Source organism: Ochotona princeps, chromosome 20, assembly GCF_030435755.1.
Source record: "Ochotona princeps isolate mOchPri1 chromosome 20, mOchPri1.hap1, whole genome shotgun sequence".
Lineage (NCBI taxonomy): Eukaryota > Metazoa > Chordata > Mammalia > Lagomorpha > Ochotonidae > Ochotona > Ochotona princeps.
The window spans coordinates 23469390-23496193 of NC_080851.1; the positions used below are offsets into that span (position 1 = coordinate 23469390).

At 46.2% G+C, this 26804-nt stretch overlaps 1 protein-coding gene across 4 annotated transcripts in view; it reads left to right on the plus strand.

The window, feature by feature from the left end:
* The first annotated feature begins 8545 nt into the window (after positions 1 to 8545).
* The window catches only part of PDE1C (phosphodiesterase 1C), a 433318-nt gene continuing 415059 nt past the window's right edge, over positions 8546 to 26804 (plus strand). For 3 of the 4 annotated variants that reach the window (XM_058678111.1, XM_058678109.1, XM_058678110.1), the window contains exon 1: positions 8547 to 9025. In XM_058678111.1, coding sequence (XP_058534094.1) covers positions 8698 to 9025 — 328 coding nt within the window. In that variant the 5' untranslated portion in view covers positions 8547 to 8697. Of the gene's footprint in view, positions 9026 to 26804 lie in introns of all 4 variants that reach the window. The other variant, XM_058678108.1, reaches the window with a different exon arrangement.

Here is a 26804-nt window from a genome sequence, read left to right on the forward strand (position 1 = left end):
CCCAAGCTACAAACAGGGAGCTGGATGGGAAGTGAAGCTGCAGGGACACTAACCGGTGCCCATATGAGATCCCAGGTATTGAAGGCAAGAGGTCAGCCACTAGGCTACTGTGCCAGGCCCAAATTATTAAAAAAAAAAAAAAGAGGCAGTTGGGATAGCTGGCATTCTAACTGGTGCTCATATAGGGTGCTGTTTCTGCAGACAGAGGCTTAACTTGCTACCATAGGTACAGTGTTGAAATTGGAATTTTGGATGTCGAGGAAAGATCTGAGGCAGAAGCTCCAGGGCGCCCTGCAACTGATTCCACAATTGGAAAGCAGATCTTCGGCTGATGTTTAACTGGTGGAGCTAGGGAGTTGTGGCTGGAGAACAGGTTGGCCTGACTGCCGGCTCATGCTCTGTCTACTCCAGTCAGGAGAAATGTGAGGTCACTGGACAGAAGTCGAGAACAGGGACTGGCCAGAACAGACTTGATCAACTTTATCCAAGTCTGATCCCAACGTGATTGGTTATTAACATGCATGGCGTTGATTGACCACCAGAGGGCACTATGGTACCAGGAAGCTGATTGCCAAAGCCAAGGTCGTTTTGTCTGGAGCCTCTTCAGAATTCAGGCTCACTCTGCCGTACTTCAGGGAACTTAAAATGTTAGTGGGGAAACGGATTTAAGACAGATAAGTTTATTCTGGTGCAGAAGATGTGAAATTCCATGCAGTTTTTTCATAATACACATTTTCTGTGAGCGTTTTCAAGGTCCGTTTGTGTGCACTCATTTCAAAATTTTTTGAACCAAAATAAACATCTTTTTTAAAAAAATTGTGTTACATGGCTCAACTGGTTAATCCTCCACCTCCAAGTGCTGAAATCCCATATGGGTGCTAGTTCATGACCCAGCTGTTCCGCTTGAGATCCAGCTCCCTGCTTGTGGCCTGGGAAAGCAGTGGAGGATGGCCGAAGTGCTTGGGACTCTGCATTCATGTAAGCTGACTCACTCCCCAAATGTCCACAATGGCCAGAGCTGAGCTTCTTCTGGGTCTCCCACATGGGTGCAGGGTCCTGAGGTTTTGGGCCATCCTCTACTGCTTTGCTAGGTCACAAGCAGGGAGCTGGATGGGAAATAAACCACGCCATACGGGATCCCAGCACATGCAAGGCAAGGATTTAGCCACAAGGCTATCGCATAGGGCACGATTTCCTCATCTTTTGAACCAGGGCAAGAACTTCACACAGGTGTTTCTGCGTCATTATTCTGAAAATCTGGCTGGGGGTGGAGCTCAGTGAGGAAGTACGTTAACCTAGGTATCTGTCCATTAAGACATGAGGGCCAACTCGACACCCTTTCCCTTCACCATGGGACGCCAACTGGTCACATCCCAGTTGGCTTTTAAATCTTTACCCTGCCATTTTCCAGAAAGGAATAGGACAGATAACAAGCATGACCAAAATAACTGGTCATTCCATTTCTTGTAAGAGAAATGCACTGGTTGAGAGGATCATGACCACAGGGTGCGGTGAGTCACGCACGTGGGGCTCCCCTGCTGGGCTGCTCTGTTTATTTCCTGTGCGGCATTTCCTCTGTCTTATAATTGGAGTCCTAGGCCCAATTAACACCTTCTCTTGGAAGCTGTTACTTGTTGGTTTTAGCCAACTGCACAAAGTCAAGTGTCCCACGAGCGTAGTAAGAAATGAAAAGGAGCTTATTTGTTTTCCTTCCCCGAATTGTCTGGAGAGCATCTCTGGGTGGTTACAGCTGGACGGGTGACATTTAATTAGTGGGGAAAATGGAGGCAGTCCAAGACGCAGCCTGGACCAGTAGGAGGGTGAGCAAGGACTGGGGAGGAGGCGCTAGCCCAGTGGGAGCAGGTTGGCCCAAGTTTTCTCCTGGTTCCAGATTTGGTGACTGTGACAAAGTGCCCGAGGCAGCCTAACTCACTAAATGACAGAGATGTTCCAGAGCGACAAGGACTAGCGGCCTCCTCTGGTGGTGGCCTTGTAGCTGTTAGAGTTCCAAGACAACACAGGACATGCCATGGCCAGACAGGGAGCGTGTGCTGTACTCTCCAGTCTCTCCTTGCAAAGCTGCCAGCATTCAGTCTCAGGGCTTCATATCCAGTCTAGTCACTCCTGTAATCTCTGTATGGAACATCAGCCTGCAAAGTGAAGTGTCATGGGCCAAAGGGGAGGGATGAACCAGAACTCTGGGCTGAGTGTGGACACAAGCGGCCCCACCCAGGGACCTAATAAAAACTCTTCCTCGTTGAACCTGATGATGGAACCTCTTCCCACAGTTGCTGGCTCCCTTGTGTCTCCCCAGTAAACCTCTGGGTTGCACACTGGCCTCTTGTCAGTTTCCACTTTCAGGGAGCCCAAGAACCTGGGCTCAGCATGGAGGTGACTACCTGGCTTTGAATGACTCATCATCGTGAATTAAGCAAATCAGAGACTTGAGCGCAGTGCATTTTGGTTGATTTGTTAATTCCTTCGAGCAGTCCTAATGCGGAGGGAGCCCTGTGGGTAGCAAGAAACAGAGTGTGATTAGAGCAGAAGCAATTACTCTTGGAAAAGCCTCATCAATTCCAGAAGCTCTTGTCCTGAGCTTTGTGGCTAAGTGGAGACAAATTAGGGTGCTGTTTGGAGGAGAGTCTTGGGGATGGAAGGGAAGGTTCATCTATTCCAAGCAGTTAATCTTCCGTGGGGTAGAGTTGGGGGGAATCGGCAGGCTTGGGCGAGGTGGGGGCAAGAAAATTGCTTCTAGGTGGCTTAGGGATACGCTCAGTCCTGCCCTCTAGTGGTTAAGGCGCTTGGTGGCGTCTCCCACATTGTACAAAGGAGTGGTGGATGCTTTCCGTTTGTCCCCATCACAGAGCCTTTCTGGGAGGCCTGACTTCCGGGTCTGTTCTGGAGCTGCTGTGTCCACCCGCAAGGCTTCCCCTTGCTCTTCAGTGAAGTAAATCAAGCAAATACAAGGCTCGGGGCTCCTAGCTCTGGTCTATGTGGCCATTTGGGGAGTGAACCAGCAGACGGAAGATCACTCCCCCTCCCTCTGTCTCTCCTTCTCTCTCTGTATTACCTTTCAAATAAAAATAAATAAAGCTTAAAAAAATAGCAAAAACTTCTAAACTCCAATCCAAATTCAATAGCCAGGAAATGCCACAGGAATATGTTAAGATTATCTATATGATCACCCCAAATGGTAATTTCTCTCTTCTCTTTCTCTGTTTATGTCTCTTTAAAATAACATACAGGGGAAGGCATTTGGCCTAATGCTTAAGCTAGCAAAGGAAGCCATTCAGGGGCAGCAGATTCCAGGGGAACACCAGTAACTGTCCATGTCAGACAAATGCCTCTAAGACTGGTTTCACCATGGCAAACTCTCCAGGGCTTTTTGGTCCATTTGGCTAATTCATTTTGATATTTAATATGCACACACACATACACCTGTATAGGAAAAGATTTGAACCTGAAATTAGAACCAATGAAAGTAAGATACAGAAATCTGAAGTGTCTTTATCTTATTCTTGGTTTATGTAGGTGTATTTTTTTTTAATCTCGCAAGACAGGAATTTTAATTGTGAAAGTTAGCTGCCCTTGGGTGATCTATAAAATGAGTACTTAGGAGCAGGTGTTTATTAAAGCAATGAAGACACTGTTGGGATATCTGTGTCCCATGTCAGACTGCCCATCATGTAACCTTCTTGTGTTCTAGTTTCCACACTGCTGGAGAATTATAACTGCACTGAGTTCTTCTGTCAGAGACCAGGCAACGTGACAGCATCTGAAGAATATGCCATTTGCCTCACCCTCCTGAAGGTTATATTGTCCCTGGGCCCTCAGTGGCTGCTGTGACCCAAACCCCTCCTTATGTCCCGGAACTGATGACTCACTCCCTGATTTCCAGGCCATGACTTGACAGTCTGTCGTGACCTCTCCCCACGTTCCGTTTGAATCAATGGACAAACTATTAAAAAAAAAAGTTTTTCATAAGTTAAAAAAAATTAGGCTAACAGAATATATGCACACAGATCCAAAGTAATGCTGTCATCTTCCAAGTGCTGCAGACTTGATAAAGGGTGGGAGGTTAGCTAGCACAGTGGTTAAGAACATGCGTGGGGCTGAGTCAGAAAGACCTGGGTTTGAACCTGCATCAACTTGGACAGATAGTTTCACCTTATCTGTAAGAGGGGTTAATGCTGCACTCACGTCACTGCTGTACCAATGACCTGTGTCCTCAGTAGACAAGCACATGGCTGGAGTTGTCCCAAAAGCAGCACCCTGAGAGTTTCCAAAAAAAGGGATGGCCTTAAACCTTTAGGAAGAAGCACTAACATGAAAACGAGCCATCCAAAGCATTTATTGTAGGAGCTTCACGGAGAGCATCCTGGCTTTCCTTTGACCATGGACGGAGAGACTGGGTGTTCCCTCCAGGTTTGTCTGCAGGGTGCAGGGTGCATGTGAGGGTTCAGGAAGTTGATTCAGGGCTGGTGTTTATCAGTGCCTGGGAATACACAGGGCCTCGGCACCACTTCAGGACTGCAGGGGAAAACAGGCAGCTGACTGGGTCCCAGCACAAGCCAGGCGCGCTCTGGTTTTCAGTCAAGACAGAGGAAAGTGGGGAACCCCACAATGTGAGATGATGTGTGTTAACATTTGTTCATATTTACTATGGACCTGTATTTTAAACATTCAGTTAGTTAGCTGAAAGGTAGGAAGAGAGAAAGACAAAACTCTGATCTGTCCTTCACTCCTCAAATGCTTGCAGCGGCCTCAGGCAAAGTTGGGGACCAGGAATTCAGCCCGGGTCTCTCACATGGATGGCAGGGATCCAATCACTTCAACAATCACTTTTCTCTGCCACCCAGGGTCAGCATTAGCAGGAAGTTTGAAAGAGCGAGCAAAGCAGAGACTCAAACCCAAGCGTTCCAAGACGGGATGCAGGTGTCTTACCAACACCTTAGCTTCGAGGCAAAACACCTACCCCTGGAGTAGTACTTGATACACAGAGTTCAGTAGCAAACCTCTCATTACCCTCGTCTGTGTTACAGCTGGAGAACTTGAAGGATTCTCCCAGCACCAAGCGGCAGTACATCACGATGCTGGCTTTGAATCCAGAGTATCTGTCGTCAGAAGGGCTGTTGTGAACAAGTCCGTTGCTGCATGGAATGTTCACTCTGGCATGCAGGAAGTACTCAAGCAAGACTGCCCATGAATAATACTGGCTGTTAGAGCACATTCAGTCTGAAGAACCATTAGATGGTAAAATTAGTAAAATACAAACTAGACAATACATGTTTTTAAGTTTTAGTTCCAATCATTTAAGAATCACTGTGGGCACACGGAGCCGAGGACCTTCCTGGGTCGCTGTGTGTGTCACCTCCCATGGCCTCTTGGTCCCCATGTACCTTCTTGCAGGTGGGCCCCCGGATGAAACCTTCCAGACAAGAAGGCCCCAACAGAGGTGTCCTCTCTCTGTTGTCCCCTTCCAGGGGTGATCTCCAGGACTGGATCTCTACTGGCCACATTTTAGGGCCTCCTCATTTTGTTTGTCCTACTTTCTGATTTTTTTTTTGTTCTAACGCACAAGTCTTAGAACCCTGTAACTGGAATTTCATATGCTTCTCATATGTCATGACATAATGTTTTCAATTTCCCAGACCATTTAAAAATACAAAAATCTTTCTGAGTTTGTAGATTGCATAAAAATGGGTGAAAAGCCAGATTTGGCTTCACAATTACTATTTACCTTGTAACATAAAAATATACTTAAAACTTTAAAAATAATTTTAAAAAGTTTTGAAATAACACTTTACTTATTTTAGCAGAGGGAAAATCTAGACAATACTGAAATTGATCATTGCTTTTCCCATGTGTTTCTGAATGCGTTTCTGGTATGACTGTATATATCTTTAAATATGGTATATATTGTAAGGCAACTTCTTTCTACCATAGCAGTGGTGAATACACACCCCCCTCATATTCTATGGTGTGAAAATGGATGGAACCATTGCACATACATATGTTTCATATGATATTCGTATAATTTAAGATGACTTCACTAATAGTTTCTGTAATCTTTTTCTTCCTTCAGGATTGTTTGTAATTACTGATTTAGACTCTGGCTCACAATTGGGCGAATGGGGACAAACAAGATTCAGTTCTCTATGGGCAGGTGCCCTGTAACATCTGAGGAATTAAGATTAGGTTTCTCTTTTCCTTCCTTCCTTCCTTCCTTCCTTCCTTCCTTCCTTCCTTCCTTCCTTCCTTCTTATCCATTCTTTCCTTCTTATCAATTCTTTCCTTCCTTCCTTTCAAGATTTGATCCTTTTAATTTGAGAGGCAGATCTACATATATATATATAATGCTGGCTGGAGCTGAGACAATCAGAAACCCGAAACTTTTTTTTTCTGGGTCTCTCATGTGGGTGCAGGTGCCCAAGGACTTGAGCCATATTCCATTGCCATCCTGGATCATAAGCAAGCATCTGGGATTAGAACTGGTGCCCACATGGGATGCCAGCACCAAAGACAGGACCAGCCTGCAATGCCACCACACCAGCCCTGTAGACATTAGGTTTCTTTCTCTCATTTATTTCTTACCACCTAACAATGACAACTGAGAGAGATTGCAACATGCTGCTAACAGCCTTTAGACTTCTGTCACTGCACAACCACAGTAAAGCCCATGAAGTCTTGCTGGCAAGTCTGCTATGTGCTTGCCCCTCCTTCTTACCACTGCCTTTGACAGGCATCTTTAATCCATCCCCCTTCTCTGTCCTACTTCCCCCGAGGGGACTCCAGGAACCTGCAGAGCTAAAGGTAGGCACTAGCAATCATCTGCACGTAATGGACTGTCTGCTGCAGCTTCCTTTCAGCCTTGATCCATCAGAAGCTCAAGTTTGTCCTGTGAAAGATGATTGGAGCAGCTGGGAAGGGAGACTTTGGTGATATTCAGATTTGATCTTTTACACTTAGATTTAAATTTTCATATTTAGATTGAGTCTCTTTTTTGATTCTTGCAAGTGGTTCAATTTCATTTAATTTAGCACAACTTAGGCAAGACATATGAAATGAAACAGAATAGAACATATTCAAAATTCTGCATTTAAGCTCAAAGGCCAAATGGGACAAACATGTGCTAAATGGGAATTATAGCCTTGATAACATAAACGTGGGGTTTGGGTACATGACATTGTTAGGATACACTGACAGTGTCTGCTAGATTGTAGGGGGTAAGAATTGTCCAACATTGTATCTTTTCATTAGCTAAATAATTTTTTATCATTCATATATTAAGTTCACTGTATACATTTGATAAACAGTTAACAAGTCAACATATTATTTTAACCATTTAGTTTTTTTAAAAAGAAAATTTTGTAACAATCTAAATATGTTTCATATTCACATCACATATAAATATGTGTGGGTATAAATATATGCACACACACTAGTTTTTTCTCTTACCTCACATGCTCCAGCCTCTGATATGTATATGTTGCACAGTTGCTGGCTTCATAAATTCAGGGCCTGAAAACATTGGAAGCAATGAGCTCTGTAACAGGGCAGGGATAAAAACGGATTAAACATTTTAAAGAAATAAACATAGCAACATAAGCACATGGAATCACGGCTGATTGAAAGCGTCAAGATGACTATGTTAGGTTTGACTATGTTAGGTTTATAGACTAGGTTAAAGGATTTTAGGGTTCAAAGCAGGAGAGGAGGCAACTTTGTTGAAGTAAAGAACTCTGTGAATAAGGAGACTGGATCTAGAAAGAGGAGTCCCAGGTAGGAGACGCAGGGCTAGGGCTAACGGACCCGTGGCCTTGGGCAGTGCCTTTGACATCATCCCAGGGACTTGGCTCCCTGCTTCCGCCTCCTCTATGCAGGCAGAGAAGGGATGGGACTAGTGGCCTCACCCAAGTCACCAAGGCAGCCCTATTAATAAGGTCCCAAGTTGCCCTGGCTTCCCCTTCTTGAGCCCCCAGGGCAGCCTCTGCCCTCTCCCCTGAGGAGAACCAGTCCAGCGGGCTACCCCTGCACTTCCGCTGTCCTTCTCTGGTCTCAGCTCCCTCCTGGAAGGATGGGAGGGCTCTGGACAAGGCACATTGGGATGGGGGTTGCTCTGGCGGCCTCAGAGGCCAGGGCTGGCAGAGCCCCCAGGGGAAGGACAGCTCAGAAGAGCAGTGGTCTTGACCTTGAGTAACGGAGAAGCAAACAGAGCTCGGCTCCTCCTTTACTACCCGCGCGAAGCTTTCCATCTTCCTGGGGCACGGGGTTGAGGAAGAAGTCGCTAAACTTTTGGCCCCAGGTGAATCAAGCGGAAAGCAAAAAAAAAAAAAAAAAAAGTATCTCTGGTTTAATGCCACGCCCCTTTCTCCTCCCCTACCTCCTCTAGAAAAGCCTCCGGACAACCTCTGGGTATTGTCCCTCGCCTCCCTATCATTCCCATCCACTCATCCACTCGGGGACGTGACACGGGCGCCGACCCCGCTCTGATTAGCCCCGGTTCCACTCGGTGGGCGCGCGGCCTCCTCAGCCTGTCGCTCCTCGCCTGGGGAGGGGCTGCCGCTCTCCGAGTCTGAGGCGGCGCGGACGCGTGGGGGCGCCTCGGCGCCTGGAGGGCGGGAGCTCGCTGCAGGCCTGGGGTGTGGATCCCACGGGGAGCCCGGGCGCTCCCCGGGCCCAGGCTGGCCCGCCGAGATGGGCTCGGTCTCCTCAGCGCTGACGAGGTCCCGCAGCACCGTGGTGCAGTTGGGCTCGGCGCCACCTCAGCCCGAGCAGCTACCGGCCACTTCTGCTGCTGGCAAAGACAGATTCTTTCTGCCCAAGAAGACCCGGAGGCCGGGATCCGGGCGCGGAGCGACCCCCACCCCGCCGCCCGCTGCCTGGGAGGCGCAGCCCGCCAGCGACGGCCGCGAAGGACGCGCCAAGTTGGCGAGCCCCGAGCGAAGCCCGGAGCTGTCTCCGGTGCTGAAGCAGGCGGAGGCGGCGTCCCAGCCGCACCTGTCCCGGAGCCCCAGCGCCGCAGGTGAGTGTCTCCGGGTAGGCTTCGGCAGCTTGTGGGAGCTTTTGTCCGGAAAAACTTCCGGACAGGGTGGGTGGGAACTTTTTTTTTTTAAATTTATGGTGCAATTCCAAAGGGTCTTGGATTTCCCTACCTCACTGCCCAAATTCCCACACCCGACTGATTTTCCCCATATTATTATAATAATACAGCCTTGCATAAGCAGTTATAAGTCCATCAGCCTGTTATTTAAGTGTGTCCTGACTTTACTGGGGAAGGGACACTTTCAGCCTTCAGGGTGAGACGAGAAGGTTCTGCTTCCCAACGGGATTTCTCTGTTTCTTGCCCGTTTTGCCGGGAACTTCTTTTACAAGTTGAATCATTTCTGGGCGATACTTCCAACGGTCTTTCTTTCATTTGGGTTTTGGTAGCTGGCTCAGCACTTTCCGCCCCAGGGCTCCTTTGCCCAGCTTCGTCCTGGAAAAGTCTTTCTTGTTTGGGAAAAGATAGAAGTTGCGCTGCTCGTGGCTCCTCCCAGAGGGCTGGGCAGGACATGGCTGCTGGCCCAAGCCTGGATCTACGCGTGAAGAAGGGAAAAGGAGGTTGAGCTAGTGTCTTCGGAGGGCTCTTGCGGTGTGGGGCTTGGGGGAAGAGTTTTTTTTTTAAGGATAGGCAGTGTGGGAGAAGTATAAAGCACGCAGGGCCTTTTCAATCAGTGGTAGAGCTCGGTCTCCACCGCTGCTTTCATCGCGATCCAGGGCAAGGTGCTCTCCCTGTACCTCTCCGATAAAGGGCTGAATATCATACTGGGAGAGCGGTCTAGACACCCTGAAAATGTGGAAGTGCTTTGTAAACTGTCAAGTGCCGAGCAAATTTCGGTATCACACCTGAACTGGACCCTTAAACGTCTTTAGCTGGGGGAAGAGTGAAACTAGAACAGTTTAGTTAGAGATACACAGACTCCATTTTGGGGGAAGATCCTGTTTTGAAATAGTATTGATGGGGGAAATCTCCTTAATCTCATGCTTTGCCTGTATGAACGGCTTTGAATCTGCAATTAATTCATATATTTATAGTGCTAGAAAACCAATTTATAGGAATTTGAATTGAACTTGTGTAAATTGGATTTGCAACTTATATGGATTTAAGTTGTAAATACTTTAGAATTTAACGTCTTGCTCATGCAAGGATTGGTTTTTCCCATTTCGCCCATCTTATTTTATAAAGAAGATCTCCAATTAAAAATTGACATTCTGGGGATCATATCATCTAGGATACTTAGGTAAAGTTATCAGACCTTTGTATTTTTCACTCTTGAAGAAGTGACATTTGGGTTTACTTCTTGGAAGTGTGGTGGATTTAGAATAGCTGGGATTTCAGAAGGCTCATTCTAGGTGAAGGATGAGGTGAGTTGTGCCTCTCTGTGAAGCTGGGTGGTCTCTTGCTGGATTAAATTGAATTTTTCCAAATAATGGGTAGGGTAGCAGAGAATTTGTGAATCCCAGCAGTAATTTAGCAGTGCTGCAATCTGAAATTCTGTGTAAGCCAAGTTGAATCTGTGTGACTATGTGGAAATCTGCCTAACTTTAGTGCTGAATGTATTTTATGAGATAGTAGGAAGGATTTTTTTTTTTACTTCATAGGTGAAGACACTAAAGCACGAAGAGGCATATTAACTAGTCATACAGCTAGTAAATGACTGAGCCAAAATTTAAACTGGGTACTATAGCTCTGAACTGCTACGTCCTTATTCATTTCTCTTTGTTTCTAAAATTGTGTTTTATTTCATGTTTGATAGCCCTTACATCGATTTTGCAGCAATGTCCTAGGAAAACTTTATCTTGTCTCAGCTGCAGTGAGAAGTACCCACAGAAAGTGTTGGGAGGAAGTGTTGGAGTCTTAAGGGAGAAGCAGTCACCTGGGGGGTTCCTGCAGTGATAATTAGAGCCAGGGGACTTTGAGGGGAAGTACAATTTTGAGCTCAGAGTCTCTTTTAAAGGACATCTAAAGGTTCTGAGATTGGAGACTTCCTTCTTCCTGTTGAAGATGAAGTACAATGAGGTGTCAAGGCCCAGGGGAGACCCCTCATGTATTACCTTGGGTCTTTGACATGTCTTGTGTTTGTTTGCAGAGCCTTGGGGCTCAGCTCACTGGGAGAAGTGAATGAGCAACCCAATCCCTTTTCTTCTTTTTCTTTTGTAAAAGTAACGATTATTTTTATTGGAAAGGCAGATCAGACTTATGGAGGGAAGGAGAGACAGATCTCGCATTTGCTGGTTCACTCCCCAAGTGGGGGTGACAGGCAGAGCTGTGCTGATCTGAAGCCAGGAACCAGGAGCCTCCTATGGGTCTCTCTCAATGGTGCAGGGTCCAAAGGCTTTGAACCATCCTGTACTGCTCTCTCAGGTTACAAGTAGGGAGCTGAATAGGAAGTAGAGCAGCCAGGACATGGACCGATGCTCATATGGGAGCCTGGCACCTAGCAGGTGAGGATTTATGAGGATTTAACCATTGAGGCATTGTACTGGCCCCAACCCATTTGGTTTTTCTGTTGTTGTTGTTGTTTAAAGATTTATTTATTTTTATTGGAAAGGTGGATATACAGAGGAGGAGAGAAAGAGAGGAAGATCTTCCGTCCGATGGTTCACTCCCCAAGTGATTGCAACGGCTGGAGCTGAGCCAATCCGAACCCAGGAGCCAGGAGCTGGGAACCAATAGCTCAGCTCTGGTCCCCTGTGTGGGTAGCAGGTCCTGGTTCCTTGAATCTTTCACTCCTGAATTTTTCTCAGGCTTTTGGTTTCTATCTAAATCTAATGTAGTTTTTGACAAAGTTACTAGTATTTGCCTCTAATTGGTTTGGGGTGAATGGTTTATGGAGTTTAAGGAGAGAGAATTCTAGAAACCGAGGCTGGTTGTTGAGTGATAGGGCTGGGGCCTTTGTACTTTTACAAGATTGCCCATGTGGATCTGTTACCGTTAAAGTGAATGTTTACCTGTTAACAGCAAAGCAGGTGTTCAGTTATCAGGAGGTTTGGCTAAAACGTGATTCCGGGCTCTGCTACCCAGATTTCTGATGAGCACATCCAGTAGACAACCCCAGATGCTGAATTTTGGAAAAGCGCCCAGGTTGTGCTGGGGTCCAAAGGTCACACATTGGAAACTACTGGTCTGTGAGTGGACGAGAAGGGCAGTCATGTGTGTTGTGTCATCCATTACTGAGCTCTGGGTCTGGGATCCGGACAGGTGCTGTGGAGAAGTGACATGTCATAAGCCCGGTTTGTCTCCCCTACCTGGCCCCTTAGCAACCACACTCTCGCCCGTTTCTGAAATGTCAGGATAATTATGATCTTCACCCGTGATGCTTTTAACTTGGGATTGAATTATTTCTGGGTAATTTTAGCTGCATTCAAAGGACTGACTAATGTGAAAACAAAACTCTCCTCATTTGAAAGATCAGTGGGCGGGTGAGAGAGGTCGTGACGCTGCTAGCGCCTTGATCTTCAACAGGCATAGCATCCCCTCATATGTGACCCTGGTCTGAGTTAATTTAAACCGACACAAATAAGATTCTGAAATTTGGGTTGATGACAGGTGAAACTGATGAAAACAGACATGTGACAGGCAAGACTAAGTCCCCCGGGAAGGACTGTGGCCTGCACAGTTCGCCCTCCTAAATGCCTCCTCCTCCATAGGAAGGCAAGACAGCCCTTATACTTAGTATAAGGGCTGATGTTGTATCAAAGTGGGTTAAGCCTCTTTCTGAAGTGCTGGCATCCATGTGGGTGCCACTTCATGTTCCTGTTGCTTTAAATTGGATGTAATTCCATGCTAATCACCTGCGAAAGCAGTGAAGGATGGTCCTAGTGCTTGAGGTCCTGTATCAGTGTGGGAGACTTGAAGAGACTCCTGGTTCCTGTCTTTGGATCAACTCAGTTCCAGCCATTGTGTCTGGTGAGAGTGAACCAGCAGATGGAAGATATTTCTCTCTCTTGCTTGTTCTCTCTGTAAGTTAGCTTTTCCAATAAAATAAATAAAAAAAAAATGAAAAATATGCCCCCAAACCTCAAGTCTAATGGGCAGCAGTCTGTCTATGGTGTCTACACACGGTATAGCTTATTTTTCTGGCTTCTCCAAGGTTGAATGTTGAGTCTCCTTGGGGGACCCAGGGCAGAGGATGTCTGATCGCTCCCTGTTTAAGGTGGGGACAGTTCAAGGCCTCCCCCTCATGCCTTTCTCTGGATATGAGTGTCCCGGACACACCCAAGCAACTGTGCACTTGGGCATCCAAGAGACAGCCAGAAAAGGTTCTGGGGGTCCCCACTGATCTTAGCTTGGAGGTACTCGGAATGTACCTCTCTACATGTGTACGCAAGCCAGATCACTTCACTTCTCGCATCGGCCATCTCACTCAGCTCACGTCACATCTCGTCTGAACCCTGCCTAGAGGGATGGCACAGCTGCCCCCTCCATTATGGTTGGGCCTGGCATTAGGTCCCTTTGCTGAGAATCAGCCCCTACCCATCTCAGGTGAGGGAAATGGCATCCTGGTGGTGGGGGTGATGATTGTGTATGTGTATGTGTGTGTTTGTGTGTGTGTGTGTGTGTAAGAGCGCGTCTGCAGAAAATTTTCTTTCTTTGTTTTTTTTTTTTTTTTTTTTAAAAGATTTATTATTATTGGAAAGCCAGATATACAGAGAGGAGGAGAGGCAGAGAGGAAGATCTTCCATCCGATGTTTCACTCCCCAAGTGAGCCGCAACGGGCTGGTGCACGCCGATCCGATGCTGGGAACCTGAAACCTCTTCCGGGTCTCCCACGCGGGTGCAGTGTCCCAAAGCTTTGGGCTGTCCTCGACTGCTTTCCTAGGCCACAAGCAAGGAGCTGGATGGGAAGTGGAGCTGCCGGGATTAGAACCGGCGCCCATATGGGATCCCGGGGCATCCAAGGCGAGGACTTTAGCCGCTAGGCCATGCCGCCGGGCCCCGAAAATTTTCACACCATGTGGCTCTGGCCATGACTAGCCTGCAAGGCCGCCAGCCTGGAGTTTAGGCTTTTCTGTTCTGTCACTGCTCCCACAACCCTACTCCTTGTGGGATTCCAGAGGAGAAGGCAGGTGGGCAGGCAGAGTTTGTTAACCAGCTCTCTCCAGCCTCCTTGCTATCAGCAGGCCAGGAAGTCAGGCCTGAAGGGTTGGGGAAGTGGATACAAGGTAGCATAGTAGGTGTGCAAGATGCCTTGCTGCAGTACACAGCCCGGCTAAAGCTGTGACATGACCTCACATATAAAAAAATTCTTGGAAAGGAAATGATCAGATTTTTTTTTTGGGGGGGGGATGCAAAGAATTCTTGAAATCAGTGCATACTCCTTTGAGGTTCTTCCCCCTTTGAGGATATTTCCCAAAAACCCATCTTAATAGAGTAGGACTTCTTCATTTTTATATTGGATGGAACAGTTTTGTTGAGTCTTTTTAAATACGTGTTTTTCCCACCAGCCTCAGTGTATCATGACTTAAGTCACTCTTGAGTCATCCTCGTGGTGTCTGAGCTGTAGGACGACACTCTTTGAGGCCATGAGTGATGCTGTTGCTGGGGATTTGACAAGGTGGCCATTTAGCCTTCAGCTACTCAGGGTCACCTGGTCACGTTTGTTGAGGTCTGAGTTCTAGTCCCTTGGGAAGGGTAAACTTGACAAGAACCCAAGCATGAGATGCATTCCTCTTTTCTGGAGGCTACTTCTCCCACGGGCCCAGGGGCCCACTACTTGCTTGATACATGGATAGATAGAGAAAAGATACATGGACTGATACAACCTGGATGACTGCTGACAGCCATATGGCTCCAAGAGGGCAGCTGAGCGTGAATAGGGACTTCTCTTAGTGTTTCAGAAGTTGAAAAGAGTTTTTGTTCTTTTTATAAATATAATGCAGACATGTGATGAAAATGTCACATAATATGGGATAGCAGGAGGAATAGAGCAAGACAAATTTGCCAGCCAAAGATAGCATTGGTGAGCAACTTGGGGAACAGCCCTTCAAGTGTCTGTCTTACTTGGATATGTTTTATGTAAGTGGGTTCATATGACGGGTACTACTTTATAATACAGTGCTTTCATTTTTCTGTGGACATTTTTCTTATGTTTGGTATTTTTTAGTTCTGAAAGGATACTCTGTGTATGGTGTAATTTACTGTCTCATCCTCCAGTTGATGAGTGTGTGGACTATGTCTAGTTTTCTTTCTTTTGAAGATTCATCTTAGATTTATTGGAAAGATCGAATTTCAGAGATAAGGGGAGACAGATCTTCCATCTGCTGGTTCACTCCTCAAGTGGCTGCAGTGGCCAGAACTGAGCCAACTTGAAGCTTGGAGCCAGGAGCTTCTTCCAGGTCTTCCCCATGGGTTCAGAGGCCCAAGCACTTAGGCTTTCCCAAGCCATAAGCAGAAAGCTGGATTGGAAGTGGAGCAATTGGGACTCAAATTGGCACTCATATGGGATGCTAGTGCCATAGGTGGGGGCTTAGCCTACTACACTACTACACCAACCCCTAGTTTTCTGCATTACAAACCATCCTGTAACAAAACCCCCTGGACTCCGGGCAGGGGAATTCTGTAAAGTGGCTAAGATGCTGAGTGGGACACTGGAGTTTCTGCATTGGAAGGCCCTGGTACTAATGAAGACCCTGGGAGGCAGCTGGTGATGGCTGACGTAGTTCAGCTTCCTGCCACCCACACGGCAGAGCTGCCTTGAGTCATGGGCTCCCGGCTTTGGCCTGGCCCTGCCTAGGGAGATGAATGGCTAGATGGGGTATGGGATCTCTCTGCCTGTTTCTCTGCCCTTCAAAGCTATAAAGACTGTCTAATGTTGCCCAAGGTTTACAAATGAACCCCCCCACTTTGGCTTCTACATTTTTAAAGATTTTCAGACATTTATTTTTGTAAATTGTGGTAAAACGTAAAAAAAATCCTTTCAGCTATTTTTAAGAATGCTGGTTAGTGGCACTAAGTATATTCATTGTTGTGGAACCATTGCCGTCTTCCATCCAGACTGGTTTTTTTTTTTTTGTTTGTTTGTTTGATCACACTCAGATTTTGAGCCGTAAACACTAACTCTCCATTCTTCACTTGCCAGAGTCTATGGCCCCTACCATCCTATTTTTTTTTTTTTAATTTTCATTCTGATAGAGAGGGAGAGATAGAGAAAAGCGATCTTCGATCTGCTGGTTTACTCCCCAAATATTGGCCTTTCATATTTTTTAGGGTTTATTTTTATATATTTGCTATGATTGTCATTTTATCTTCGTCATCTTTATTTCAAAAGGAGAGAGAGAGAGTCAGAGATCTTCCATCTACTGATTCACTCCCTAAATCTTTGCAATAGCCAGGATGGGCCAGGCTGAAGTTCTATCCCAGAGCTTAATCAAGCCTGCCACGTGGATGGCAAGACCCAACTTTTGGAGCTATCATTTGTCTGCTAGGGTGCACCTAGGTAGAAAACTAGATCAAGGAGCCAGACCCAGCAATTGAACCCCGTTGCTGCAATGGGACGGATGTCTTAACTGCTGAAGGCTGTTCTAGGTCACAGTTCATGAGCTCTTTCTTCTCCTACATCGTCCAATTGACTTTGGTTGGTATATGAGAAAGTGGTTTGTTTTTCATAATAGTTTTATATTGATTTGTGTTTGTCTTACTGAGTTTTCTTATTGTTTGGAGTAGTTTCTACTGTATCAATTTTCCAGTTGTATAATCTTATCAGTAATGGGTTTATATCGTCATTTCCAATTTTTATGCTTCTCATTTCTTTTATCTAGTTATAGTCATGGCTGTATGATTGCCTCTGGAACTAGGTTAAATTTCAATGGTTAGAGTGAGTCTTATGTCTAGCTTTATTAGACTACAGTGAGTGAGTGTGTGTGTGTGTGTGTATAAGTATGTGTTCACAAGAATATGTCAAGGAGTTTGTGGAAACACAATAAAACAAGTTTATTTTTGTACAAAATGTGAAATTCATGCAATTAGCTTTTTCATAATGCAGATGTACTTTTTGAAGACCCTTTGTAAATATACATATATGCAAATATCTAAATGTGTATATGTATTTTATGGAAAATATATTAAGGAATATATGTTAATATGATATACACATGTATATGCCTACATAATTTATATTTTATTTATTTGTGTGTGTATACATAGACATATATATACACACACACACAAATAACCTTTAGTCAAGATTCCCATCTTGATTTAAAAAATAAACAAGAATAGGCCTAGCACAATGACTCAATGGCTAAATCCTCACCTGGCATGTGCTGGCATCCCATCTGGGCATTGGTTCATGTCCCAGCTACTTCCCTTCCCTCCAACTCCCTGTTTGTGACCTGGGAAAGCAGTGCAGGGTGGCCCAAAGCCTTGGGACCCTGCACTCATGTGGAAGACCTGGAAGAAGCTCTTGGCTCCTGCCTTCAGATGGGCTCAGCTTGGTGGCCGTTGCAGCCATTTGGGGAGTAAACCAGTGGGTGGAAAATCTTTCTGTGTCTCTCCTCCTCTCTGTAAATCTGCCTTTCCAATAAAAATAAGCAAATCTTTAAAATAAAATGAAGGCTGAAGTCTGTTGAAATGTCTTTTCAGTCTCAAGGAGTCAATATGAGTTTTAACCTTAGATCAATAAATATGAATTAGAAAATACTAATTTTCCAACATTGAGGCATTTCTGGCTTCCTAGAATCTACTGGTGTAAGATACTGTTTTAATGTGTTGTTGCATTATTGATTAACATTTTATTTAGGGTTTTTGCATTGACTTTTTAAAAAAGATTTATTTATTTTTGTTGGAAAGGCGGATATACAGAGAGGAGGAGAGACAGAGAGGAAGATCTTCTGCCCAATGGTTCACTCCCCAAGTGACTGCAACGGTCGGTGCTGTGCCGATCTGAAGCCAGGAGCCAGGAGCCAGGAGCTCTTCTGGGTCTCCCACTGTCCTCGACTGCTTTCCCAGGCCACTTTAGCCACTACGCTATCTCGTTGGGCCCTTTTACATTGACTTTTACAAAAGTATTTGTATGAAAGGTAGTTAGGAGGAGAAAGGAGAGCAAGAGAGGGAAAAAGAGATTTTTTTTTTTAAATGTCCCACATGGGACCCAAGTGCTACTGTCTCCCAGGGTGTGCATTAGTAGGAAGCTGGGATCGGGCTGGAGCTAGAACTTGTCAAGTGAACTGCTAGGCCAAACGCCTACCCTTTTTCTTTTTAGAATACTTTTTACAGAAATTGGGCACTTTTAAAAAATTTAAATTATGTTAGTAACAGTTCCATGTGATTTGTAGTCACAATTCTAAGGACCCAATCATAGTCCCTCCTTTCTACCTTCCCTCCCTCTCTACCTTTTCCTCTGTCCTTCTCCCTTAATGCCTACCATCCTTTTAAAATTAATTAATTTTTAAAAATTTTAGATAATGTTTACGTAGTCGATCAGGGTGAGAAGGATCTAGGGTTAGGGAGAAGTGGATGTGATCATTGTTTCCAAACTTTCTATTTCTTCTTCCCATTTCTGAGGGGAGGGAGGAAATGAGGTGATAGGCCATACCCAGCCTCCCAACCAACCCAGTACCCGAGGATGGGGAAAGACCATCCCAGGATCACAATGTGGCACATGCTCCAAAGGTTCTGCCCAGGTGGATGTGATAGTTCTGAAATGCTGTTGATTTCGCTGATCTGTGGATGAGGAATCCCTTCCAATGTCCATTGGCTGACACTATCGACCTTTTAGTCGTCATTCACCCAGATATCTGCTGTCATTGGTTGGGGTAGTTGTCTATATGTTCTGTTCTCCGTTCTCTGCTATGGTACTAGATGTCTTCTGCAGGCCCCAATGAGCTGCCATGCCTTCCATGTGGACCATGGTCTGCTGTCCAGCACTCTACCCTATACACTAAGGAGGACCAGCTCTCCTAGGTGGGCTCACGGACCTGAGCCAGGCTACCTGGGCCAATTCAGACCCAAACCCCTTGGGCTCACAGATTCAGCACCTACTATGCAGGTGAGCCCATGGCTCTGGGTCATGCGACACAGGACCCTCTGGATCCCTCACTCCTGGGGCTCACGGACTTGCCCACATCACGCAGGCAGGATCAGTGACGTGGGCCAGGAGACTCAGGCCCCTCTGGAACCCTCACCTTTGGGGCTCAAGGATCCAACACTCACCATGCAAGTGGGCCCAAGGAGACCCAGGCTCTGCTGGACCTCCCATTCCCTGGGTTCATGGATCCAACACCCACCATGTGGGTGAGCCCTAGAACCTGGTCCAGGAGACCAGGGCTCTCTATACCCCCTCACCACTGCGGCTCAGGTATTAGGAGCCACAGACTTATGGGCCTTAGACTTGGCCTACCTGACAGCCTGTTGCATTGCAAAAGTCTGCAAGCAGGGCTACAGCAAGCAGGATATTAGGCCAAAACATCCTCTGTAGAGCAAGCAGAATAGAACCTCCACCCTTGTTCCTGTTCAAATAATTAGTTCCTCCCCTGTTTCAATATAGCTGATTAGTTCCTTCCCTGCTTCAGTGAAGATAATTACTCCCAGGAAACCCCTCCCTTTCTCCCCCTCCCCTAGAGAAGAAGGTATATATATGAGGAGTAAAAATAAAGAGAGAGGCACTTTTTTCCACCAAGTAGGAGTGTCCGTGTGTTTCTTGGGCCAGCAGCCCAGGGCTACTAGCCAGGCATTCCCAGTCCACCCTCAGGGTTTGAGCGTTGTGTCCTGCAAGTCGGGGCACTCAGGGATCCAGCACCCACCAACAGGTGGGCCCAGTAATCTGGGTCGTGAGACCCAAGCCCCGCTGGACCCCACACCCCTATGGGCTCAGCACCCATCATGCAGGCGGGTCCAAGGCCCTGGGCCATGCTACCCAGTACCCACTGGATCCCGCAGCCCCGGGGCTCACAAACCCAGTGCCCACCATGCGGGCAGGCCCAGTGACTTGGGACATGAGACCCAGTTCCCTCCCAATCCCCCACTCTGGAGTTCATGGATCCAGTACCCACCACTTAGGAGGCCCAAGGACCTGCGCTAGAAGACCCAGGGCCCTCTGGTTCCCCCTACCTTTGGGACTCACAGACCTAGCATGCAGGCAGGCCCAAGGCCCTGGGCCAGGAGACCTAGGCCCTTCTGGATCCCCTACCCCTGGGACTCATGGATCTAGCACCCACCGTGCAGGCAGGTCCAGGGCCCTGGACCATGTGGCTTGGAATCCACCGGACCTCCACCCCCGGGGTTCATGGACCCAGCAGCCATCGCACAGGCTACAGAACTAAGTGCTACAGAACCAAGTGCTACAGAACCAAGACTGTGGGTACAGCAGTGTCTGGGTGGGTCGGTGACACTGGCGGCAGGTGGCAGTGAACCCAGCATAGCCAAGACTTACACCTGCATCAAGGTACTTGGATTTCCATGAAGTCTCTTGGCAAGTGAGGCCCTTGTGGCTTTGCTCCTTTCTCAATCCTGCCCGCTGTCGGCTCCTTAAACCCTGAATTCTTACTTGCTAAGGAGAGTTTTTTTATTATTCTAGTCTTATTCTTTCTTCTGTAGTCCATATCCAGGGGTTATTATTTTTTTTTTCACAATTAAGTGTGGATATACTCCAGCAATAATAATGTGGTGGGGTGATACGATTTAGATGTAACACCAAGGACAGTGGTTCTCCCACCTTGGCCCAGCTAGTTTTCGATTTAAGACACTGGTAAAGGTGGAGGAGAGTGGAGAGGTGAGGAAGGGGCCTTTTGTTATTATTCAGAATGTTCTCAGGTTGATGCAAAGCATGTATGAGCTCAGCAGGACACTGGCCCTTCTCATCCTCTTCCCATCGTGGTTAGACGCACCTGCTGTGGCTTCTGACCAGATAGCGTATCTCTCTGCTTTTCTCACCTTAACCGAGAGAAAACATCGACAACAAGCCCCTCCACAGTCCTCATGCATGCCCATAAAACGGTACCTAGAAAGCCTTCTGAAAAATACTGCTTTTCATTATCCTTGCAGTAATGCAACTTCAGCATCTTTTGAGATTGGATTTTCTGGATTCCAGTTTCTGTGTTATGGCAGTTTTATTATAAACATCAGTATGTTCTGTTGAATAAGAAAAGTCTGTAGCCAACTTTGGACAGCAATTTTCCCCTCCCTTGTGTACCAGAAGTAGAGGTCACCAATGATACATTACCTTCTTTCCTATTGCTTGCATTATAGTTCTTACTGATTGGTGTTTCTTCTGTTGTATTGGAAAGTTTGACTTATAAGAGTATTTCAAAAAGTTATGCAACATGGAATGAAAAGATAACTTTATTTTGTGCAAACATTTTGAAATTCATCCACAGGAAGTGTTTCCAACAATTTCATTAAATGCATATTATGCAGAACTATTGCAGGGATTTCAAAAATTTTTGATTCAAAATAAACTTTTTTTTAAAGGTTTTTTTTGTTTATTTGAAAGATTCCCACAAAGAAGAAAAAGAGAGAGACAGAGAGAGAATATGCATCGTCCATCTACTTGTTCACTCCCCAGACGGCCGCAGTGGCCAGGACTCAACACAGCTTCTTGATTTCCCATGTGGGTGCACCAGCAGGGAGCCAGATTGAAAGTGGAGCAACTGGGACTCAAATCAGCATTTGTATGGGATGCTTGTGTTGGAAAGACAGACTTAGAGTAACAGAGACAGAAAAAGCTTTAATCCACAGGTTCACTCCCCAAATGGCCGCAATGGCCAGAGCTGAGCTGATCTGAAACAAGGAACCAGAATCTTCTTCTAGTTCTCCCACGTAGGGACAGGGTCCTGAAACTTTGGACCATCCTCCACTGCTTTCCCAGGCCACAGCAGGAAGCTGTACGGGAAGTAGAACAGCCAGGACACTGGTGCCCATATGGGATGCTGGTGCTTGCAGGCTTAGGATTAGCCAGTTGAGCCATTGTGCTGCCCCTGGCTCCTCCTCTTCTTCTTCTTTTTTTAAAAAATTATTTATTAAGGGTTCAGTGTGGCAGACTAATCCTCAGCCTGTGTTAATAGGATCCTGTATGGACACCAGTTCAAGTCCTAGTTGCTCCACTTCCAAATCAGAACCCCTTCTAATGATCTGGGAAGACAGTGGATGACGGCTTAAGTCCTTGGGCCCCTGCGCCCTTGTAAGAGACCTGGAAGAAGCTCCTGGTTTTCGATTATTGTTTCCACTTGGAGAGTAAAACAGAAGGTCAAAGTTCTGTTTCTTCTCTCTATAAAATTTGCCTTTCAAATAAAAAGAAGTCTTTTAAAAAATATCTGAGGGGGTGGGAGGAAGGAGCGAAAGCAGGGAGAGGAATATCTTCCACCCATTGATTCACTCCCCAAGTAACTGCAATGATTTGGCTAGCCCAAGCTAAAGCCAGGAGCCCAGAGCTCCATCTGGGTCTCTCAACATGAGTTAGCACGGGTCCCCCAAATATCTGGGCCATCTTCTGCTGCTTTTCTAGGTAGATCAGCAGAGAACTGAATTGGAAATGCAGCAGCCAGGACTCCAACCAAGGCTCAGATATGGGATCCTAGAGTTACAGGGGTGACACAAACTGACAGAACACCAGCCCCTTTCTCGGACTGGCTCATTCACTTAGAAAGTCGGGTGGAGGAATTTGTAGAAGGCTGATAGTGTAAAGGGAAAGACACTGGCATTACTTCTTAATTTTTTGGCCTCTGTAGGAGAAGATGTTTAACTTGTCTGTAGACCCATTATTTGTCTATAATTATTTGTGAAGATATTCTCATACCAATCACAACTACCTCATGGGGTTGCTCAGCACACCAAAGACAGTAATGGACATTAAAAGCACTCAGAAAACTATGCTGAGCTGTACTGTTGTGAGTCATCCATCTAATGGATGAGGGATAGATGTGCATCCAAAGGATGCACCAATAGGCTCTGTCTTCAGTTTGATCTTTATGCTGTTTTTATCTTTATAGTATGTCCTGAAAAGATCCTTTCACAAATCCCTTGAATAACTGACAAAGCCTAAGAAACATCTGCAGACGCAGAGCTGAGCTTTGAGGAAATTAAAGGACTCTTTTGAGGGGCAGAGAAGTGAGGGTGGGAGGCTGCTAAACTGAGAACTGTGTTGGTTTTTTTTTTCTCATTGAAATGTGTATTTGAGAGAGAGAGATTATCTTTCTACCTGCCTATCTACTATCTAACATGTGTGATCATCTGTATGTGTTATCATTTAGTATGAATCCACTGATTTCACTTCCCAGATGCTTGCAAAGGCTAAGGCTGGGTCTGGGCCAAAGCTCAGAACTTGGAACTCAGACCAGGTGTTTCCTGTGGGTGAGTGGCAGCAACCCAACTTACTGGAGCCATCCTTACTGCTTCTTAGGGTCCACGTCAGCAGGAAACTTCAGTTAGGAGCTGCATCCAGGAATTGATCCTTGAACTCAAATCCTAAGTGGTGGGGTCCGAAGTGCTGGGCTACGTGCCTGCTCCCAGTTGTTCTTCCAAGTTTGGGGTGGTTCCCCCAGGATGTCTCTAGGATCTGCGTTAGCAAGAATCTGGGATCGGGAGTTGAGCCCAGACACTTGGGATGTGGCTGTCTCAGTACTAGGACAAATACCTTACATTTTTAAAATTAAACTTTTAAAACACATACTCAATTTTTAGCAACTTTCTGAAATACAAGGTAAGTCTTTAGCCCTGTGTTAACTGGGAAGTTGGAACTGAAACTTTAGGACTCGCATGAAGGAATTTGTCTAGGAAAATTGGAAAATTTGCCCACCAGCAATAGAAGGAAAAAAAATCATCCAGGGTTAGGTTGGTAGAAAGAAAACGTCTCCTGAAATATTTCATTCCTGCAGGACTGGTGGTGCTTGAGTTTGAGCTGCTAACTCATGGTGTCTGCATGATCTGAGCTGGGTCACTAGACAGCATGAAGGGGGCTAGGATTGCTGGAGCCCTGGGTTCCTTGCAATAGAGACGGGGACACTTACTGGGAGGTGAATCTTGAGTCTAGGCCCCACAGCATCCCGCAGATGAGGCCGAGATGAAGTTAACACTGTCTGAACTTGCAGAGTGCTCAGGAAACACACTGGCCTCAGCTGGAGGGTGAAAAATGATCCTAATGTGAAGAAAGAAGTTGCACTCTGCCTGACACACACATACATTCCCCTGTTTCCACATTTGCATGTCATTAGATGAGTTGGATGAGGTTCAGGATCCTGGCTTTGACCTGGCTCAGCTCTAGTCATTGCTGTCATTTGCAAGGACAGTGGAGTGGTGAACCAGTGGATGGAAGATCTCTTTTTCTGTCTCTCCTTTGCTCTCTGGTGCTTTGCCAGTCAAATAAATAAATCTTAAAAAGAAAGTGAAAAGGAAGCCAGTTTCCTACTAATTCTTGCTTCTTCCCACTCATGTTGTACCCTATGTGCAGGGTTTGATCAGAGGGAGCTTCTCTCTAGTTCTCACAGTCAAGAGAAACCAAACAACTGCAAGGATCACCATGTTGTTCCGCCTGCATCTGGTGCATATGGACACGAGTGTGTAGAGTCCTCGGTGTCACTGAGCAAGCAAACACAGCTGTTGGAAAATAAATACTGTCCTGCTGGCCATAGGAACAGTACCATTTATTTATTGCTTGCTGCATGGCAGGCGGTTTGCAAATGCTTTGAATAAATGTAACTTGTGTCGCCCTCTTCACAACTCTATGACATAGGGACCACGATCCTTATCTCTGTTGGTCATGGAAAAGATGGAAACACAGAGAGCTTAAAGAACAAGTCCAAGGTCTTAGGTCCACCTGGCTGTTGGGAGGAGCCAGGACACAGGCCCAGAAGTTCACTTTCTTTTTCTTTCTTTTTTTTTTTTTTTAAAGATTTTATTATTATTGGAAAGCCAGATATACAGAGAGGAGGAGAGACAGAGAGGAAGATCTTCCATCCGATGCTTCACTCCCCAAGTGAGCCGCAACGGGCCGGTGCGCGCCAATCCGAAGCCGGGACCAGGAACTTCTTCCGGGTCTCCCACACGCGGGTGCAGTGTCCCAAAGCTTTGGGCCGTCCTCGACTGCTTTCCTAGGCCACAAGCACGGAGCTGGATGGGAAGTGGAGCTGCCGGGATTAGAACCGGCGCCCATATGGGATCCCGGGGCTTTCAAGGCGAGGACTTTAGCCGCTAGGCCACGCCGCCGGGCCCCAGAAGTTCACTTTCAAGCCTAGGCACACGTGAAAGCATATGCATGTGGTGGCAGTTGTGTCGGTGGTGGTGGTGTGCCATTGGTTATTTTTGAATGATTTGATTGGATTTTACATTTCCTTAAGTTCTTGTTATTTTTGAAATACTAAAGATGGAGTGAGAGAAAGGACATTTTCTGTCTTTTCTTGCCCACTCTCGCCTACTGCATGGTATCCAACACCGTGATTGCTCCTTGGTGGGTATTAATAAGAATTGCACCACATGCAATTGTTGAATCAGACCACATGAAAGAAAAGCTAGTGTGATATCGGAAGCTCCCTGTCAAAGTGTAGGGGCCTAACAAGGGTCTGTTAGGATCAGACTGAATCCTGGAGTGGTTTCAGAGTGACTGGAGAAGGGCCAGTTCAGCCTATGTTTGTGTAAATCTACAGAAGAGACTATTCCTGGTGTATTTTTGTGCTTCTACACTTCAGGTCTCGTTTAATGGCTAGAGAGATGAGTGGTTCGAGCGTCAGTTTTCTTATGTTTGTGGTTTGACTTCGTCTGTCTGAGTGTGTGCAAGCTTTAAAATAGCCCTCAATGTAGCTCCTCTCTGCCAGGGGCCAGTGTTGATCATTTTGTAGAAGTGAGGGCAGAGGATTTAGAATTCTGAAAAAGGAAGTTAGAGGTTTGAAGAGGTGGCAGTCCGCCATGGAGAGGTGGGTATACATGGTGCCTTGAAGTTGGGAATTCAGGTCTCTGAGGCCTGTGGTATTTCTCTCTCACCTTGGAGTTGGAAAAGAAAAGCCCGTTTGTTCATTGCTCTGACATAGAACATGAGTGGGTGTGGAATTCTATCCTCCAAGGGGAACCTAGTGCAGTTGCTCAACAGGCTAATCCTTCAACTGCAAGCACTGATTCATGTCCTGGCTGCTCCACTTTCCCATCTAGCCCTCTGCTTATGGCCTGGGAAAGCAGAGGAGGATGGCCAAAGTAGGAGGGACCCTGCACCCACTTGGGAGATCTGGAAGATGCTCCTGGCTCCTGGCTTTGGACCTCAGCTCTAGCAATTGTGGTCAATTGGGGAGTGAATCAGCAGAAGAAAGTCTCTCTCTCTCTGTTTCTTATTCTCTGTAAATTTGCCTTTCCCATAAAAATAAAGAAAATACTTAAATGTATGCAGCATCCGGAGAGTTGGGTCACAAGTGGCGGGTGTAAAGAAACTAGTTGTTTCTGAAAAGAAACTAGTTGTTGTCATTGTATTGCAGTCACTTCTAAAAGTAACACAAACGATACTATCTTGTGCTGCCCAAGAAGACAAACATTGTTTTTTCCTAGAAATTAAATTTGAAAGAAAAAAAGGACATTTTTTTTCTGGTTGTTGGAGAGAAGAGTGTTTGAAGCTTTCCTGTGAAAGGTTTTGCTAGGAATCCCCAGCTTTCTCTCTGATACACATTTCTGTGTGCCACTGAGATGAGCAGGAGGCCGTAGGGCTCCCTCCTGGCTTCATAGCACCAGATCATAATGATCTTCTGGATGGACCTAATGTTTTTCTCTGGAGTTTAGGGGTTTCCTTTAGATCACTGTAATTTCTCTTCCCAGCTTGCTGATGGGATGTGGAGCAGGAGTCAAGCCCATC